General features: G+C 42.4%; 2 protein-coding genes and 1 long non-coding RNA gene across 4 annotated transcripts; all 3 read left to right on the forward strand.

Moving 5' to 3' along the window:
• Nucleotides 1-1,233: 1,233 nt before the first annotated feature.
• Nucleotides 1,234-3,965, forward strand: LOC110486272 (bryoporin). Of its 2 annotated transcripts, none has more exons than XM_021557731.2 (3): nucleotides 1,234-2,348; nucleotides 2,655-2,794; nucleotides 3,300-3,965. In XM_021557731.2, exons 2-3 carry the CDS (start codon nucleotides 2,691-2,693, stop codon nucleotides 3,730-3,732), a joined length of 537 nt encoding a protein of 178 aa, XP_021413406.2. In that variant the 5' UTR covers nucleotides 1,234-2,348; nucleotides 2,655-2,690; the 3' UTR covers nucleotides 3,733-3,965. The 2 variants fall into 2 exon arrangements, with proteins under 2 accessions (XP_021413406.2, XP_021413408.2); XM_021557733.2 differs by having other exon boundaries at nucleotides 1,236-2,348; nucleotides 2,681-2,794.
• A 335-nt stretch (nucleotides 3,966-4,300) lies between these two features.
• Nucleotides 4,301-7,097, forward strand: LOC110486274 (DELTA-stichotoxin-Hcr4a). Its single transcript, XM_036940970.1, has 3 exons — nucleotides 4,301-4,439; nucleotides 5,983-6,119; nucleotides 6,212-7,097. Exons 2-3 carry the CDS (start codon nucleotides 6,016-6,018, stop codon nucleotides 6,657-6,659), a joined length of 552 nt encoding a protein of 183 aa, XP_036796865.1. The 5' UTR covers nucleotides 4,301-4,439; nucleotides 5,983-6,015; the 3' UTR covers nucleotides 6,660-7,097.
• An 8,246-nt stretch (nucleotides 7,098-15,343) lies between these two features.
• Nucleotides 15,344-19,391, forward strand: LOC110486275. The gene is made up of 3 exons (XR_005035534.1): nucleotides 15,344-15,587; nucleotides 16,103-16,234; nucleotides 16,984-19,391. It is a non-coding gene; the product is annotated as an uncharacterized LOC110486275 (long non-coding RNA).
• The last annotated feature ends 892 nt before the right edge of the window (nucleotides 19,392-20,283 follow it).

A 20,283-nucleotide genomic window follows, 5' to 3' on the forward strand; every position in this document is an offset into this window, starting at 1 on the left:
CTACCTCAAATACCTCATACCCCTGCACATTGATCTGATACTGGTACTCCCTGCATATAGCTCCATTCTTGTGTACTTTATTTCATTCCTTTTCTGTGACTGTCTTATATTTCAACTCTGCATTGTTGGGAAAGGCTCATAAGCATTTCTCAGTAAAGTCTACACCTGTTGTGTTCAGCGCATGTGACAAATAAAATGTGAATTGATCTCTCTCTCTCTCTCCTTCTCTCTCTCTGCCTTTCTCTCTCTCTGCCTTTCTCTCTCTCTCTCTCTCCTTCTCTCTCTCTGCCTTTATCTCTCTCTGCCTTTCTCTCTCTCTCTCTCTCCTTCTCTCTCTCTGCCTTTCTCTCTCTCTCTTATTCCCAACATGTGTAATGTGCGATGTGTAGAACATTCCATAGCAATTTGCCATCAAGCAAGCAGAGCACGTGATTGTGATATACAGTAGGTGTGTTAGGTCAATAAGAAATGGCTCTATATACAGAACAATGATATTTCAGAAACGTTGAGCTTCTATGCACGAGTAATAACAGTGTAATATGCAGTTCTTCAGTCACAGATCAACCCCAGCGACAAAGATAAAAGACAATCAAGACATAAACTACAACAATTACTGTGACCGACTACTGGATTTTCACTGCATCTTGTCGAATGTTTATTGTGTGTTCAGCTCTTATCCGGTTGTGGTTTTTAGTTTTGGGTGTGTAAGTTTAAAGAGGATTTTGAGTGTAAATAGTATGACTAATATGATTAGGTTGAGATTTTTGATTAACATATCCCACCTACACAAACATAAATACCACGATGCATTTAACATTCAGACTCATTCATACAGAAAGAATGCCTTATTCTAGTCCTTATGGCTGAAGGTTGCTGTGTGTCCTGTGTTCACAGCAGTGGAGGCTGCTTGAGGGGAGGACGGATAGTAATAATGCCTGGAATGGCTCAAATGGAATGGCATTAATCACATGGAAACCATGTGTTTGATGTATTCGATACCATTCCACCAATTCCTTTTCAGCCGTTTACCACGAGCCCATCCTCCCCAATTAAGGTGCCACCAACCTCCTGTGATTCACAGTTAGTGTTATTGACCAAAACATGAAATTCAGAGAAAATTGTCACTGTATACTGTATAAACACTGTATAGAAAATCTGTGCAGGAATAAATGTTCATATCTGATATTGAAAGGTCAAAGGGGATGTGGTTTATCGTCCAATTACCACACAGAAGCAGCGGTGCATTTCTGAAAGCATTACGACCTTGGTGAAGAAAGTTCCATGTGTCCATAAGGCTGCCCATTCAAACTGTAAGTGCATGTTTGGCGCCATCTGGTGAAGTCTGAAATCTGGCAGCACTATTACAGCAGTAAGCAACGGTCCAATTACACCAGCACATCTCACAGCATTTAGTGTGTCCCAAATGGCGCCTTATTCCATTTATAGTGCCCTACTTTTGACCAGGGCCCATAGGGATCTGGTCACAAGTAGTTCACTATATAGGGAACAGGTTGCCATTTGGGATGCAGACAACCTTAGATAATTACATGGGTTTCCAATGCACACATTTGTAGCTCTTGTTCCTTCAGTTGTCATTCCCAGCCACCAATAACCAGCAGACGTTTTGGACATCCAGTATCCACTGGGGTTTCTCAGTCGATGCTGAGTAATTATTGCCCCGCTCGGTTTTTACATGAAAAGAAGGGTGTGTTACTTTTTCCATTGACAAGTGTGAGTGAGGGAGAGGTTTGTGAAGCTGGGGTGTGTCAAAGGCTGTGTCACAATGCATTGCTGTGATAGGGTGGTACCAGGCTGTGAGGAATCTGTTGCAGGTCAGTGCATGCACATGTACAGATGCAGAACCCACATCTTACCCAGACCTGCAATGTTTTCAATTTGTTCTCCCTCATCATGTCAGAGCACAAAACACAGTACTGCGGAATGTGCTATGAGTGTTGTATTGCTGGCTGTATGGATAGCATTTGTTACAACAGTCTCATTGGCACAAATCCCTTACACTTTTTTAAAATCTAAAATACCTTCTCCCTTAGTATTGGATGTAAAATAACTAGCAGTAGCCAGTAGAACACCGGCAAATACAGGAAAAGTCCAAACTATACATTGGAATGCAGTATTTCCTGTTCTTCCTTATTTTCTTGTCTGCTCTCGTTCAAAATTTTGCCTCATTTTCTGTGTGCCGTGCCACACCTGTGTTTGTGCACGAACACGCAAAAGTGTAATCGGAGTAGGCGTGACTTCAGCCAATTCCTCCTCTCCTCCACCAGTCTGGGGAAACACGAATCTCCTCTACTCTGCCTGACACAACTGGAGTTTTCTGAACTTAGAAGGTGAATATCTTTACATTGTCTTCATCATAATTCACATCTTCTGCCTGCTACAATATTTAGCAAGCGGTGCATTGGGATCAGAACGGTTTGTTTGCTACCTTGCCTAGACTTTTAGAAACATGCATCTGCCTGCAAACCGTTCTGAGGTTCGAGTTTGAAAGGGAAGAATAAAGAGATTTTTAATGAATGTTATTTTGATTGTGTTGGCAAAGCTACTCTCATGAGAGAATTATTATGTCTTCAGCTGTCATTATCTTTACACTCCAGACGTACTCTGTTTCCACACATCTAAATACCACTATACAGCTTTTTCCCCCCTCTAACTCGCTCAGACCAGCCAAGATGCCAGAGAACGCAGAGGCCGTTTCAGCCACTCTAACCACCAACAGGAACTGTACTATAGAGCTCACCAATGTCACCACCGGTTACTGTCTCATCAACCCCAAGTATGTTGGCATTCAATACTCTAATACTCCTTACATTACATACAGTACACCACTATGGAAAATAAATGAATTAGCCAACTAACAAACCAGCTGTCCATCCCCAGATTGTTATTTGTCTGTTACTTTTCGGTGGAATTTCTCAGAGTAAATATATTTTATGACAGGCTTCTCTTGGATGGGTGGTTTTCATGTGTAACGTGGCTTTGAGTACATCCACCGATCCATCATGAAGTGACACAATGTGGCTCATTGCACACCGCGTGCTGGCTCACTCTGTGTTGCTTACGAATCCATAGCAGCACTCGCACTCCATCCATCAGCACAGAGTGGCTGGACAGAAAGAAAGGAACAGTGAAATGACTAAAAGTAGAGGGACAGTGAAAAAGTGTACAGTCACACAACTTTAAGTCCAGTTGTAAGGTTTTGCATTTTATCAGCAACATGAATGTTCAGATAATTGTTTTGAACTTTAATGACCCCCCATTCCTATTACTAACCCCCCCAGGGTGTATATGTCCAGTGGTTTCTGCTACCACCCACCCCAGCCCACCGTCCGCACCACCAAGACAGAGGTGTGCTCCTTCACCAAGGATGACGACACAGCCACGGGCGCCGTGGGGGTCCTGACCTACGACCTTTTCCACATGCAGAGCCGCGTGTGCTCAGAACGCATGGCCATCATGTTCTCCGTGCCCTACGACTACAACTTCTACAAGAACTGGCTGGGGGTGGGCGTCTTCGAGGTGGCACGCGCCTGCGACAAGCAACTGTACAACCACATGTACAAGGAGAAGGACTTCAGCAAGTTTGTCCGATCAGAGGCCAGTGGGTCAGGGGTGGAGTACAAGGCCCAACACGTAGACCTGAGGGCCACCATGTCCAATGTTGGGAAGTCAATCATTAAGGTGGAGCTCTATGATAAAATGGGGCACAAATGAGGGTAGACAAGCTGGTAGCTGAGCCATTTTACCAACTCACAGCAGGGAAAAAGTTTATATTTATACATAATCACGTACTAAATATAAGAATCACCCAACTTAGGTGGTTAATGTTATCCAATTAATAAATATTTATTTAACTGGAAGATATTACTGTCTAATTGTTCACAATACTTGATTCTTCTTTTCCTGCTCCTGTACATGTTTGTTTTAATAAAACATTGAACAATGAATTGGTGTAAGATGTTTTAGTGATAACCTTTAACATGCACTTACACACCTGATCTACTGAACAGTTTCACGTATCATTAATATTTACCATTAAGAATAAATGATTGTACATTGAATTACGTTTCCTAGAACTGTCAGTTTTTAATGAATCATAAAGAGACTTTATACTCGCCATAATACAATAATCCCATGTGATTCAGTGACTATTGGCTCAGAATGGATCATTATCCTGTCAGGATTTATATGGTTCTTGGTCTCCTGCCTTGTCCAACGTCCTGTAGAACTGCACCATATTAGAGATGACCGTAGCTTCAGGGGTGCATGAATTTACTTGTTCAGCTTATTCAGTGCCTCTGTTGCACAATACCATTGCAACAGAGGGGGAGGGTTGAAAAAAAAGGTCCCTCCTTTCAGGTGCGTTTTTACTAAACTAAATTCTGGAGCTGAGAGAACACGCTGAGAGAAGTCTTTTACAGGTAAGATGTTACTCCTATTACTTTTACAGGTAAGATATTACTCCTATTACTTTTACAGGTAAGATGTTACTCCTATTACTTTAACAGGTAAGATATTACTCCTATTACTTTTACAGGTAAGATGTTACTCCTATTACTTTTACAGGTAAGATGTTACTCCTATTACTTTAACAGGTAAGATGTTACTCCTATTACTTTTACAGGTAAGATGTTACTCCTATTACTTTTACAGGTAAGATGTTACTCCTATTACTTTAACAGGTAAGATGTTACTCCTATTACTTTTACAGGTAAGATGTTACTCCTATTACTTTTACAGGTAAGATGTTACTCCTATTACTTTTACAGGTAAGATATTACTCCTATTACTTTAACAGGTAAGATATTACTCCTATTACTTTTACAGGTAAGATGTTACTCCTATTACTTTAACAGGTAAGATATTACTCCTATTACTTTAACAGGTAAGATATTACTCCTATTACTTTTACAGGTAAGATATTACTCCTATTACTTTAACAGGTAAGATATTACTCATATTACTTTTACAGGTAAGATATTACTCCTATTACTTTAACAGGTAAGATATTACTCATATTACTTTTACAGGTAAGATATTACTCCTATTACTTTAACAGGTAAGATATTACTCCTATTACTTTAACAGGTAAGATATTACTCCTATTACTTTTACAGGTAAGATATTACTCCTATTACTTTTACAGGTAAGACATTACTCCTATTACTTTTACAGGTAAGACATTACTCCTTTTCATGGCCACTGTGAGTATTACTGGAATAAGTAGAACTAGAGGTTATATAGTAATTGAAAGGGTGACAGTATTCCACCTACATTTGAACACTATCCATAATCAATTTTTAACACAAATCTTATTTCCATTTGGTTCTCCCACCGGTAACCATTGGTATGATGACAATTTATAGATTCATTATTGGGCATATGTGAATCTGTTCGTGCAATTTACATGTCGGACATCCGTTTGATTTGCAACCTTTTCCCTGCAAATGAAAGTGGAGATGATTTTCTCCAGGATTCCCCTCTCTAAACTGGCTATTGCACGGTTACTTAGTAATGTAATTAAAACGCCAGGCTTCCTAATGAGCCGAGCAGAGTGAGCAGCCGCTCTGTTATTGTTGAGAACTGCCTTGAAATCTTCCTTACTACACACAGCTCTCAGGCTTTTCTGACATCTCCCATTCTAAACTGGCTGTTTACTGCCTGTGTCATCAGTCAAACGGCCAACAGAGAAGAAGAAATTGCTGTTGAAAAGTGAAGACTGTTCTCTACTGTATTTGATTCTGAGAAAAAAAACCTCTTGACACTGAGCAAGGCATGTCGTAACAAAGAGTGAAGGGTTTCAGAGGGACACTTACAGTAACTGTATTCTACAGTACATTTTTGGACGGAATTGGATCAGATATGAATACAGATCCCCTTGGCATTCCAGGGGGTCAACCACAAATGTATTTCTGCACAGCAGTCTAACTGAAAGGCTTAACCCTGCTAGCCTCTGTATTATAGAAATAAAGAGGCACACATCAGAACCACTCCAAAATGGCAGAGTCAGCAGAGGCCGTGGTCGCTAACCTGAGCAGCAAGAGGAATGTCACCATTGAGATCACCAATCTCACAAACAACTACTGTCTCATAAACCCAAAGTGAGTACACACTTTACCAAACGATTGTTATTGTCACGCTGTACATTCAAGGAAATGTTGAAAGCGTAACGTTGTGCGTGTGTCCTCACTAGGGTATTCCTGGAGAGTGGGGAAACCTACAACCCTCCCCAACCCACAGTGCGGCCCCTAAAGATCGAAGTCTGCACATTCAGCAAATCAAGCGCCAAGGCAACGGGCAGCTATGGCGTTCTGACCTATGACCTCTTTGAGAGGTCCCGGAACGACTACATCGAGACGGTGGCCCTCATGTTCGGTGTGCCCTGGGACTACAACATCTACAAGAACTGGTTCGCCGTGGGCATCTTCAACAAGGGCCGAGCCTGTGATGCGTCACTGTATAAAGAGATGTACAACGAAAAGGACCAGAAAGGTTTCATAAGAGAAGAAGCCAATGGCTCAGGGATCAGCTATGAAGGGAACTACCTGGACATCAAGGCCACCATGTCCCCCATGGGCAGGGCCATCATGAAGGTGGAGGTATGGGACAAGCTGTTCACTCCCAGCCAGCAGGCCCACTAAGGGGAACCTCCAGCCTCCACCCTCTCCACCAGCACTACAGTATACCTCTGCTGTGTTGAACCTCTGTAACCAATCCCTCCACCATTAGATATTACTATCCTGCCGTACTGCTACTGTTTGTATGTTTTGTTGCTGACATGTCTGAATTTCAAGGCATCACCTTTCAGTAAATCTGCTTAAGATCACAGTTTAGTTTGCTTATGAATCCAGGCAGAAGCGATATCTGCTCTTTTCTGTAGAGATCACTGTTCTGTTCATCTCTCAGTAGCATCCTCTTTCAACTGGCATCTTCTCTAGAAATGTAAATCAAACAATGACTCACCAGAGGACGAGGGTGCATAGCTTACTTAACAACACATGGCCAGGAGCTGTCTTTGTCTGTATCTACTTATGGCAATGCAAGTCTATGGAATAAATGTTGTTGTTTTGCTAAAGCTATTTGTGTTTGATGAGTTTCTCTCTATTGATTGAGCCTGGAAATATTATGCAACACTGGCCCTGAAGGAAAATGATACTGGCCTTTAATGGATAGCTAATACTGATATGAAGTCTTCAACTTCTGAATAACATTATGGTATGCATTATACCATGCAGGTTATGTGCAGTGGTGGAAAAAGTACTCAATTGTCATACTTGAGTAAAAGTAAAGATACCTTATTAGGAAATGACTCAAGTAAAAGTGAAAGTCACCCAGTAAAATACTACTTGAGTAAAAGTCTAAAAGTATTTGGTTTTAAATATACTTAAGTATCAAAAGTAAATGGAATTGTTAAAATGTACTTAAGTACCGAAAGTAAAAGTATAAATCATTTCAAATTCCTTATTTTAAGCAAACCAGACGGGGCAATCTTCTTGTTTATTTATTGACGGATAGCCAGGGGCACACTCCAACACTCAGACATCCTTTACAAACAAAGCATTTGTGTTTAGTGAGTCCGCCAGATCAGAGGCAGTAGGGATGACCTGGGATGTTCTCTTGATAAAGGTGTGAATTGGACCATCTGTGACCCGATTCAGGAGATTCAGGAAACTAGGCGAGTCACAAGTCACGACTTCACAGGAGAGCCGTTTGAACTTAAAACATTTTTTAAAATTAAAATGCGTTTTTCAGCAGAAATGCCTTCTGGAACATGTGAACTTTCATGTGCCTTAATAACGAACTTGTATGCCATCTGTAAATATGAATAAAATTGTTACGAGCATTGTTGGTTAAGCCACAGCATTTTTTCCCTATCTAAATGTAACGAGTACTTTTTGGTGTCAGGTAAAATGTATGGAGTAAAAAGTATATTATTTACTTTAGGAATGTAGTGAAGTAGAAGGAAAAGTTGCCAAAAATATAAATAGTAAAGTACAGATACCCCAAAAAACGACTTAAGTAGTACTTCTAAGCATTTTTTACTTTACACCACTGGTTATGTGCAGTATGTAAGGCAATATTACATATTCCATCAAATCATTTTGTATATATTTAAAAACATGTTTTTGTTCAAACAGGCAACTATCCTTGGTGTGACCTTCTTAAAACAATTCTATATGGGGTAGCCCCCCCCCCCCCCCCGGCTTAGACAGGGAGGGTACCTGTGATCAGCTAAATTATAGTGTATCTGTAGCAAGATGAGTGACTCACAGAGTTGCAGTGAGTCAATGGCCATGCCTGGCACACCCTATTCCATCACATTCAAGGCGTAATGCACGGTTTGCATTATAGTAACCCTTGAGAAGCACAACCATGTCAATATTAAACCTCTATTGAAAGCAAATGGAGCATTTGAAAGGCTCTTCAGAGGAACAGTAGGCCTGCCGACTGCTTCGAGGGACTGACGGAGGAGATGACAGCCAGTGAAAAGGAAGTCTATTCCCCCTAACAGCTATCATTCACTAAATACCAACACAGAGAAGAAACCATTATCACTTCTACTTACAGTCTAATTCTAATTCCCTAGCCCCATAGGCAGAGGCATGGGTATTTCTTGAAAAGCTATCAGACCATCAACAATACTGCACCAGCCCCACAATGGGAGTGACTTACACACATAGAGTACACACTTATTATGCTAATAGTACTGCTACGATTGGAGGGATGCAATCATTAACCTTGTGAAAATGAGGGTACTGCTAGGAGAGAACGTTACAGAAGCTCTTAAATCACATCCCAGCCAGATGTTATTGCGTTTCTAACAGCAAATCCATTTACAATTCCAACTCTGCATTTCTAACTCCGCCCCCCCCCCCCCCCCCCCCCCCCCCGCGGTAGATTCATTCTGCTTTAGCGACGTTAACTGTTTACACCACAAAGAGGCCCAGATCAAAGGTTTCTCCTCCCGCTGTAGCATTTACATAATATAGAAGCATAAACTAGCTCTATTTAGGCTCAATCTCAGAAGCGTTGTTGAGTGGTGCATTGAAACAGCGACAGGCACTGCCGCCTATAACAGATGGGGCCACTCGGCAGCGCAAAGCAGGGCTTTTTGTCTGTTACATCTTTGAAAGAGGATAAACTCCCTCACTCCTTTCACATTCTCCCTCTTTCAATCTCCCACATGTATTCACTCATACACCTGCATATACTTATGCATGCTTTCATGTATTGTGTTGTATGTAATTGTGTTTTGTGTGGGTGTGGGCGGGCGGGCGTGCGTGCGTGCGTGACTACATTCGTGAGTCTGTTCGTGTGTGTGTGTGTGTATAGACTCATACAATAGTAAGCTTAGCATTTAGTATATTTTCTCAAAAACAGCCAAAGCACAACAACATACACATAAGCCAGTATCACAGGAGTCATTTGGTAGTCAGCTAAAGTCCCTGCTTGATTTCCTGTACTTTTACACGTTGATTTGAGGAGAATCAGTTGATTAGAGCTGAACATTCTCCTGTCTCTGGTGTTAAACACAATACTGGCAAGATAATAATGCACCTTCATCTGCTAAAACATTCCATGGTCTGAACTAACGTTACCAATTTATTTATTTATTATTAAAGTGCTGAGAGCCATCTTTATCTGCTTTCAAAGACTGCCACCTAGAGGCTGTCCCAGGTAATGACTCACACTGCACTACAACAGAACATAAGGGAGCATTTATCTAACTAATACTGGGCAAAATATATAGAGGTACATCTAACTTGACAGTTAGCTGCCATTGAACAAAAACGAGGAGAAAAGAGGAGGAGAAAGTTTTGAAAAATCCCAAATGTCAGCACAATGAAACAAAATCTCATGATAACAGATTTCAAAGGACACAATATCCTCAAGACAGCCTTCATCAGAGAGGAGGAGGACTGATGTCATACTGAGAGTCAAGGGGTTAGAGTTGAGAGGTCAGCTCACCCAATGTCTCCTCCCTTCAGCAGCCTGCGGTCTTGATGTCCAGCCGGGCCTGGTACTCCTGGGAGCTGCGCTCTGTGTCTGCCATGATCTGGGTCAGCCGGCTCTCCAGACCTGTCACTGACGTCTGTAGGCTCATCATCATAGCTCTGTAGCAAGCTTCCATCTCCGCAAGGTTCCCCTCCATAGAGCCTTCTACAAGGGCAGTGCCACAGACACACAGTGAGAACTGAGCTGAACTCTGATTCCTCATTCCTTCTTGGTTAGGCCTGACTTGTTTTTTCTGGAGGTCATTTTGCATTTATTTTCCAAATAGATGTATGTTCAATCCCTACAGCAGAAAAGCAAGGGGCAAGAGTTGTGATGTCTTTAGCTGAAGTGATCCTTGGCACTGTAAAAATCACTTGTGGCTTGTTTTGAAACTCTTTAGGCCTATTTGTTCTGAGCAACATGATGCATGTTGTAATAGTAAATCATAGGGTCCAAACTGAGAGTCTTATAATGTGACAGGTAAATGAGAAACCAACGTGCTTCCATCCAAGAAGTTCTAAGTCCGCCGTGCTGGGCGTGCCACTTTACCATGGACCTCTCCATCGGTTGTGTTGGGAATGCCACCTTTACCATGGACCTCTCCATCGGTTGTGTTGGGAATGCCACCTTACCATGGACCTCTCCATCGGTTGTGTTGGGAATGCCACCTTACCATGGACCTCTCCATCGGTTGTGTTGGGAATGCCATCTTACCATGGACCTCTCCATCGGTTGTGTTGGGAATGCCACCATACCATGGACCTCTCCATCGGTTGTGTTGGGAATGCCACCTTACCATGGACCTCTCCATCGGTTGTGTTGGGAATGCCACCTTACCATGGACCTCTCCATCGGTTGTGTTGGGAATGCCACCTTACCATGGACCTCTCCATCGGTTGTGTTGGGAATGCCACCTTACCATGGACCTCTCCATCGGTTGTGTTGGGAATGCCACCTTACCATGGACCTCTCCATCGATTGTGTTGGGAATGCCACCTTACCATGGACCTCTCCATCGGTTGTGTTGGGAATGCCACCTTACCATGGACCTCTCCATCGGTTGTGTTGGGAATGCCACCTTACCATGGACCTCTCCATCGGTTGTGTTGGGAATGCCACCTTACCATGGACCTCTCCATCGGTTGTGTTGGGAATGCCACCTTACCATGGACCTCTCCATCGGTTGTGTTGGGAATGCCACCTTACCATGGACCTCTCCATCGGTTGTGTTGGGAATGCCACCTTACCATGGACCTCTCCATCGGTTGTGTTGGGAATGCCACCTTACCATGGACCTCTCCATCAGTTGTGTTGGGAATGCCACCTTACCATGGACCTCTCCATCGGTTGTGTTGGGAATGCCACCTTACCATGGACCTCTCCATCGGTTGTGTTGGGAATGCCACTTTACCACGGAGTGGGGACACTGCAGCTCCAGGTCTCTGGCGGTGAACTGGCCGCTCTTTAGCTCTACACTGGTGGTCTACAGGACCTCAGTACTGGAGCTCACCTCCTGCTGCACCTCTTCAGCCTGAGGGGACCAAACACACACAGGTCAAAATCATTAACTCATGAACAAACGTTTCATAAGACATCTATCAAATATGTGACATGAAAACATAATAATAAAAAAGCCACATAAGTATTTATTATTGAGCATCAATTCTGTTATTTCTTGAATATAAATAATGATCTTGAAATGTTGTGCATTCAGGTCCCTGTAGTCATACACTATGGCTACGTCACAAATGCACCCTATTCCCTACATAGTGCACTACTTTTTACCAGAGCTCTATGGGCCCTGGTTAAAAGTAGTGCACCCTACAGGAATAGGGTGCAATTTGGGACGTATTCTATGTCTGTGTGTTTGTCCCCTTGCCTTGTTCTTGAACCAGGCCTCGGTCTCTCTACGGCTCTTTGACGCCATGCCCTGGTTCTGCTCTCTGATCTCAGTGATGACAGTGTTCAAGCCCTGGTACTGCTCTCTGATCTCAGTGATGACAGTGTTCAAGCCCTGGTAGTGCTCTCTGATCTCAGTGATGACAGTGTTCAAGCCCTGGTAGTGCTCTCTGATCTCAGTGATGACAGTGTTCAAGCCCTGGTACTGCTCTCTGATCTCAGTGATGGCAGTGTTCAAGCCCTGGTAGTGCTCTCTGATCTCAGTGATGACAGTGTTCAAGCCCTGGTAGTGCTCTCTGATCTCAGTGATGACAGTGTTCAAGCCCTGGTACTGCTCTCTGATCTCAGTGATGACAGTGTTCAAGCCCTGGTTCTGCTCTCTGATCTCAGTGATGACAGTGTTCAAGCCCTGGTTCTGCTCTCTGATCTCAGTGATGACAGTGTTCAAGCCCTGGTACTGCTCTCTGATTTCAGCGATGACAGTGTTCAAGCCCTGGTTCTGCTCTCTGATCTCAGTGATGACAGTGTTCAAGCCCTGGTTCTGCTCTCTGATCTCAGTGATGACAGTGTTCAAGCCCTGGTACTGCTCTCTGATCTCAGTGATGACAGTGTTCAAGTCCTGGGCTGGGGCCGCGTCCACCTCCACCTGCACCTGACCACTCATCGGGGCACGGAATGACATGGTCTTCTAGGAAACAACAACAACATCAACTACATGTGCTACATGTGGACAATACCAAAATAAATGATCTTATGACTCTGCCTCCTCACAGCAAAATGTGTTAGTCCTTCAATTTCCTTTGTTAATATGGACTCTTTTGATCTAAATTGCTTTAGTTTTATAGATGAGTACTGAATTGCATGGCCACTAAAGGCAAAAAAAAGTGTCCCATACAATAAGGGGATCTGCTGTACCTATGTTATGTCTGAAGAAGTCAGTTATAAATTCTTCTGTCCTAGTTCTAATCCTAGTCCTAATTCCAACATATCCTTGACATTCAGGATTTCCTTAAGTGCCTGAGGGTGATGGTTTGTAGTGTGATTTCCTTTCCGGTCCATAGAGGTATTTAAAACCGTACTAAAATCTCCCACCATAATAATAGAGTCTAATGTTGCTTGTAGAGTTGATCAATTATTATATATATTTTCAAAGAAGCTTGGATCATCATTATTTGGACCATATAGGTTAATAAGCCATATCTGTTTATTGTACAATAACATATTTCAAATAATCCATCTACCTTGATGATCTGTTTGGACAATTTGCACATTTGGATCAAAATGACTGTTAATTAAAAACATCACCCCTTTTGAATTTCTTTGCCCATGGGAGAAATAGATTTCGTCCCCCAGTCCTTTTTCCACAAAACTTAATCTAAAATTGTTGAATGAGTTTCCTGTAAACAATAGGTGTTATATTCATTCTCTTTTAGCCAGGTAAATACTGATCGTCTTTTCTTATTATCTGCTAAGCCATTACAATTCTAACTGGCTATACTTGTTTCACCACTTACCATAATGAGACACAACTTTCAATTCTATTTATCAAAATATATGTTTGTAAACGTACCATTAAAAAGTAACATGATGATCGAGTGTCTATATAGCTGTACCATGATATTTGCATTGCTACTAAGTAAATCTCCAATTGGTCCACACTATTCCACCCTCTAAAATCCCTCCTCCTCCCGAGTTGGTTTGTCATCCCAATGCCCGGCAGACCACCCCCGACCCCCTGTATCCCATAGCACTGAAAAGACTGGTGATCCATCCTTTGAAAAGAGCACACAGTGCCATTTACAGAACAGAAGTAGATCAACTGCCAAATGCATTTCCATTGCCCTCGCCTCGATTTGTATTATATATAGCCATCCAAATATATATATATATATATATATATATATGATTTTTGTTTTAAATCCTGTTTCTTATTTTCCATAATTAGCTATTAATATTTGTAGTAATGTAGGCAATTTATGAAAAGGATTTACCTCTCACCAGTCTCGCCATTACCAAAATTACATTATAACAAGCAATTATTATATTAGCAAACAGTTGTTGTGAATCATCCTCTATTGTCCCTAACATCTTTTACTCCTTCGCAACAGTTGTGGGATACGCACATACACCCACACACTCATACGCACTCAACCCTTTCCCCCCACACAACCATAGGCTCACATTCTCAACAGTAGCACCATCCCAGAGCCCAACTCAAGAAAGGTCTTGATTTCCAAACGCACTTACTGTTGCAGCTGCATGAGAAGGCCTGCAAGACTGTGCAAAAAAAATGGGAAGAAATTGAAAGATTTTATGAACCATTGTCACGTCCTAGATGATGGAGGTCAAATATACACCTTTTCCCTGAAACACCCACAACACAGTCCACAGTATTGACCATATGCCCAAGCATCTCCATTCAGTCAGACTTTTGATTTTGTGCCACCAGTGTCACAATAATATACCCCCTCTCTGAATGTCCGAGTGTGACCCCCCCCCCCATGGGTTACTGCAGCTAGTGTTGCCAGCACTGCCACTGCCTGGGTGGGGGCACCCCACCGGAATCCCCACCGGCTAGGTACGTCATCAAGGTTCTCATTAGCAGCTTTGAGAATTTCCTTGTATAGTATGCTCTCCCTTTAAGGGGCTTTGGCTTTGCAGAACCAACCCTGCCAAGCAGGCTCAGAATCTTGAGGGGGCAGTGCTGCTTTAGGTCTCTGACTGCATTTTGGCTGCATACAGGCCACTTACAGCATGCCCATAAAACAGTTAGGGACTTCTCCTTAGTATCTGGGTCATTCAAGTGGGTGTCTAGGGTATAGGGTTGTGGACAGGTCCATCAACATAGGATCATAAATAAATACATTAGATATATCATTTATTTAAAAATGCAGTTCCCCATGATAGGACAACAAATAAATTACATGTATAATTTATTTTAAAACAGTTCCACCATGATAGGACAATAAATAAATAAGACATATAATTCATTATAAAAAGTATATCCATCATCTGAACAACATTGAAAGCTCTCTCACACCCCCGCTCACAGCAATACATTGGCTCTGGGATATGCAACCATTTCATTTCTCACTCAACGCCATACCTTCCCAAACATAACAAAAATAAATAAACGCACACCACACCATCCACACATACTGTGCCTTCTGTTTACTGAGTGTATATCTTCACCATGTTGAATTAGTGCTTGTCTGTTCCAATTAGTTATGTTTGAAGATATATAGAAAAGCTATATTTTTTATTGTATTGTTTTCATTGTTTTCATTATTTTACTCGTCTATAAGAACTTTGTACTTTTTTAAATAACCATGGAGTAGTCTTTGTGTCTCTGAACAACTGGTTATCAATATATAGTTTATCAACGACGAGAGCTACTCGTTTCCCTTTAAATATATTTTCCTTGAAAATTGGATACAGAACTTTGCACCGTTCTGCAATTTCCTTTGGGAACTGATCATTCATGCCAATTTTGGTCCCAGCAAGTATTTTACCCAGGCTTTAACCATTATTTAATATTTGCCCTCTCTGTCTGAAGCGGTGTACAGGTTCGAGTTGGATTTTGTCGATAGCTTCGCGTGGAATCTGAAGCACTGTAAGGGGGAACTCTCTTAACTACAGATTCAGGAACTTCTCCTTCTTTCTCCTGGATACCAGTAAGTACCAGCTTCTCTCGCATGGATCTACTCTTTATGTCAAGTAAGGCTTCTTCAGAACGATGTTCTCCTTTTTAAATTCATTCACTTCGGTTTCAATCTTATTGACTGTCCCTTTTAGCTTGTGTGTTTCCTTCTCCAATGTCGCAGCTTTTTCGTAACTCATCTCGAGGCTTGACATCCAACTCTTTGATATCCTTACTGACTAATTCAAGTATACCCAGTTTGTCATTTATTGATTTTAACAGATCGGTTTCGACTTTCACCATTGCCAGTGGTGAAAATATGAAATCATCTGTGTCTGTAGAAGAGTCACGTTTTCGTTTTGAAATTGGTTCCCGTCTTACCCTCCGCAATGTTTGGGTGTTGCTTGTTTTCGTAATATTTTGTCAACAAATTTCTCTAGTCTTATGATTTGTGTTATTATCCAGATTGAAGGTTATCGCCCACCAGATTGTGTAGTGCTAATATTTAGTCTAACTTGCCGATAATGAATATTACGTTTTTATCTTGAGGTGCTCTACATAACTACGTTCAGCCCGCCATTACCTGTCTCGGCATAGGAGTTGGCAAGACAACACAGACAGATCTGGGACCAGGCTACCCTACTGTACTACGAGACTCACCTTCTTATGGCTCTCCTTGAGGTAAACTACCCCCTCCTTCACGTTCTCCAGCTGCATCTCCAGGTCGCTCCTGGCCAGGGACATCTCCCCCAGCATCCTCTTCAGCCCCCACGATGTCAGCCTCCACAGACTGGGGCAGGCCAGACTCACTCTCAAACCGTGTGGTTGACACTTAGTTTGGACTCCAGTTGATCAAATTATACTATCAATATATCATATGATATCTGACATTTCAGCAATTGTAATGCTATGGAATAATGTTGTTTTATTCATTCCTGAAATATTCAGATCAATCTTGAGTAAAAAGGGTAACTAATTGCTAATAGCTGATATGTTAGACTGACTGGATTCTGAAGCCAGTTTGGTGTTATCCACCGGTAGGGCCAATTCTGCCACTACAGTACTGGTTGCAAAGAACTTCACACAGAGAAAAGTATCAGGTTTCAGGTTAGATTATCTCACGCCACTGTAGACACCTTTCAATTTCATCATTAAATAGTTTGGCATGACACCAATGTTATTTTGCATAGGTCCCAATATGTCATGAATGCATCAGTGCTCAGTAAATGCAGAAACGAATTGCAGATACTCTCGTTAATCTTGTGTATTGTAAAAGTCTTGGCTGGCAGCTGCTGTAACCTGGGAGTTGAAGGAATAAAGGCGACCAGCACTCACAAATTATATTCATGCCATGTACAGTAACACAACAAAATCTATCAGTATTTGTGAGTTTTCTCCATCTTAATTCATGCATGTTTTGGCCATCGTAGTAAACCTACAAGAAACATACCTTGGAGTGGAACTCGTCAATGGGCACTTGATGGGTGCTGATGTCCCTGGTGTCGACCTTGACGTGGCTGAGCCCCTGCTCCCTGAACTGTAGCTCCGGCTTGGTGTTGGCCTCATCCAGAGTGGCAACCCTCTCCAGGTATGTACCCAGGTGCTCCTCTGCCTCCTCCGCCTCCTCCAGCCCCACCATCCATGGAGAAGCCACCGAAGATCATCCCTCCATCACCTCAAGAGCCAAAGCCCCCACCCATGGAAGTGAAGTGAAGCTGTAGTGGAGGAGATGCAAATCCCCTTACCTCCGGTCCCTGTGTACACACTTCCAGACCTCCCGGAAATCATGGACATGCCCATATCAGAGCATGAGGAGTTGAAGCTCCCCATGGAGGCTCCTGAGCTTAGCCTGACTCCAATGCTAGAGAAGCTGCGGCTGCGAATGGAGAACATGACCATGATGACATCAGAGAGTGCAAAAAGCATGGTCTCTGGTGGGAGATGAACTGCAAGCGGGGTGCAGTTGTGGTCTCTCTGTGAAACACTGTTATTAATGGGCATGTGGAATGTGCTGACTGGGGTCTGCCTTGAGCGATCTCAGTATTTTCATGTTCACGATCACAGGGTCTCACTCTCACTCTCTCTCTCTCTCTCTCTCTCTCTCTCTCTCTGTCTCTCTGTCTCTCTCTCTGTCTGTCTGTCTGTCTCTCTCTCTCTCTCTATCTCTATCTATCTTATTTTATCTATCATCAGACATACACTCTGACCCTGCTGGGAGTATCTTTGTTTTCCAGAGTCCATGTAAAAAAGGGCTATGAAATCAAATCCAATCTGTTTCCCTTTGGTTGCTATGTGTTGTGCTAACTTGTCATATTGGGGATGAGTAACATGTCTCTCTCTCTGCCTTTCCTCTGCCGTCCCTTATTGCAAGGCCAATACACTACATTTCACAATTACTAATTAGTGGCTTGCGTAGGCCATTTACTGAATTACCTTTAAACATTGACACACGGTCTGCATGTAAGCGAAAAGGTTCTATTGAATAGTTGCTGTGTATTTCCATATCCTCAGACTGTGCTCTCTCATCCTCACATTGGCTAAATGATGAACGCCAGCTCTCTGTCTGGGACTGATCCTCTGACAGCAAGATAGACAGGAGATCAATACAAACCACTGCCCATCCCATCTTTGTTCTGTGCATTGGCTTTTCCTTCTCTTAACCCCCCAACCTAAACCCACCCACTGCGCACACACTGGTTGAATCAATGTTGTTTCCAGGTCATTTCAATGAAATTACGTTGAACCAACATGGAATAGATGTTGAATTGACGTCTGTGCCCAGTGGGCATGCTCTGCCACTCAGTCCTATCTGTCAGCTAGTCAGCCCATCTGCAGGATGTCCTCTAGCTCTTTCACTCACAAACATGCCACCCCCTCCCCTCCGACCCCCTCCTCTAACTCTTGTATATCCAGACGTGCAAACAAGAGTGATAGGGTCATAGGTTTACACTACTTAGTGGAGGATGGCTCATACTAATGGCTGGAATGGAGTCAATGGAATGGTATCAACCACATGGAAACCACATTGTTGATGTGTTTGGTACCATTCCATTTACACCATTCCAGTCATTATTATGAGCCGTCCTCCCCTCAACAGCCTCCACTGACACTACTGTACAACTGCAAACCACAGTAACTCCACATTTGGCCAAAAGACCGAAATCAGGTTTTGTAGTATCTGTTTTTATCTTGTGTCCTGGTTCAATTATCTCCAGTTTCAGTGAAAATACTGTAGTGTCAAATTTCCAGTAACTACAAAATCCATGTAAAAACCAAGGCAAGCAGCAGCAACTTAAGTTACTAAGTGAAGTTACTGCATTCTGGGTTTGTTCCACTGTGTTTTGACTGCAGTTACTGCAGTTTGCCTATGGTATCGAGTACAGGCCATCCCGATCATGACTCACACACACCACGAGACAGCCAGTGATCCAGTTGTTACCAGAATAAACAGGGCACAATCCCACAGACCAATGATGGTTGAACTCGCACTGAAATGCAAATACCCAGGTAATGTATACATCGTTTGTGGTCTTGTACCTCCCTCTTTAGTTACAGATTTAGTTCCCTAATGCAATTGGTAACCTTAATGTCATCATTTGCATATTGATTCAAAAAACACATCGTTGGATCTGTTTGGATGTGTTTACAGACTATGCTTCTTCTTCCTTTAGGTTATCCCACCAAGGTGAAATGAAAGGATTTGAAAAGCATAAATGAATCCAAGTACATGTGTTTGTCAGAAACGACTGGTGTTACGTAAGTGAACGGGTCCACAGAGGGGTGTGTACACCATATGGATGAGATTGAATCAAATTGAATCAAGTTGAATCAAGTTGAATAAACAATCAAACATGCATGTCTGAGTTGAGCTTTCTTAATGAAACATCAAATCTATTGTTGTTTTGGGTTGTTTATCAAAGTCAGCTGGCTAACTTATTGATCCTGCTTTGTGGCATAACCCTCTGGTCCTTTCCCAGGGAGGGAAGCAGGGAGAAGAGACGAGAACAGCCGCCAGCGACGTGTCAGCCTATGTCAGCAGTAGATCTAGGAAACGATGTGGCCGGGAGAGGTCTCTTCTATATCACTTGACTTGAATCTTTAATCTGCACGTTGAGACGTCTCACAACATTATTTGAACAATGTTGTCGATCTTTAAAACAGTGTACACAAGGCACGGAACTCTGGGGTATTTTGCATAACAGTAAATGCATTTTTAAAATGTAGTTGTTGTCTCAAAACAGCAAATACATTCATCAAAACTATAATGATAATACATGACCAAAAGAACGCGACTGCCTGCAATAAACAATCATACCTCTTGAGTCAAGTTGAGAAAGAAAAATACAGTGCCTTGCGAAAGTATTCGGCCCCCTTGAACTTTGCGACCTTTTGCCACATTTCAGGCTTCAAACATAAAGATATAAAACTGTATTTTTTTGTGAAGAATCAACAACAAGTGGGTCACAATCATGAAGTGGAACGACATTTATTGGATATTTCAAACTTTTTTAACAAATCAAAAACTGAAAAATTGGGCGTGCAAAATTATTCAGCCCCCTTAAGTTAATACTTTGTAGCGCCACCTTTTGCTGCGATTACAGCTGTAAGTCGCTTGGGGTATGTATCAGTTTTGCACATCGAGAGACTGACATTTTTTCCCATTCCTCCTTGCAAAACAGCTCGAGCTCAGTGAGGTTGGATGGAGAGCATTTGTGATCGTGTCCCACTTG

This window comes from Oncorhynchus mykiss, chromosome 13 (assembly GCF_013265735.2).
Source record: "Oncorhynchus mykiss isolate Arlee chromosome 13, USDA_OmykA_1.1, whole genome shotgun sequence".
NCBI lineage: Eukaryota > Metazoa > Chordata > Actinopteri > Salmoniformes > Salmonidae > Oncorhynchus > Oncorhynchus mykiss.

Coding starts and splice junctions, on each gene's coding strand:
- LOC110486274 (XM_036940970.1), top strand. CDS start 6,016: ATGGCAGAGTCAGCAGAGGCCGTGGTCGCTAACCTGAGCAGCAAGAGG. Junction 6,120..6,211: donor TACTGTCTCATAAACCCAAA/GTGAGTACACAC, acceptor TGTCCTCACTAG/GGTATTCCTGGAGAGTGGGG.
- LOC110486272 (XM_021557731.2), top strand. CDS start 2,691: ATGCCAGAGAACGCAGAGGCCGTTTCAGCCACTCTAACCACCAACAGG. Junction 2,795..3,299: donor TACTGTCTCATCAACCCCAA/GTATGTTGGCAT, acceptor TAACCCCCCCAG/GGTGTATATGTCCAGTGGTT.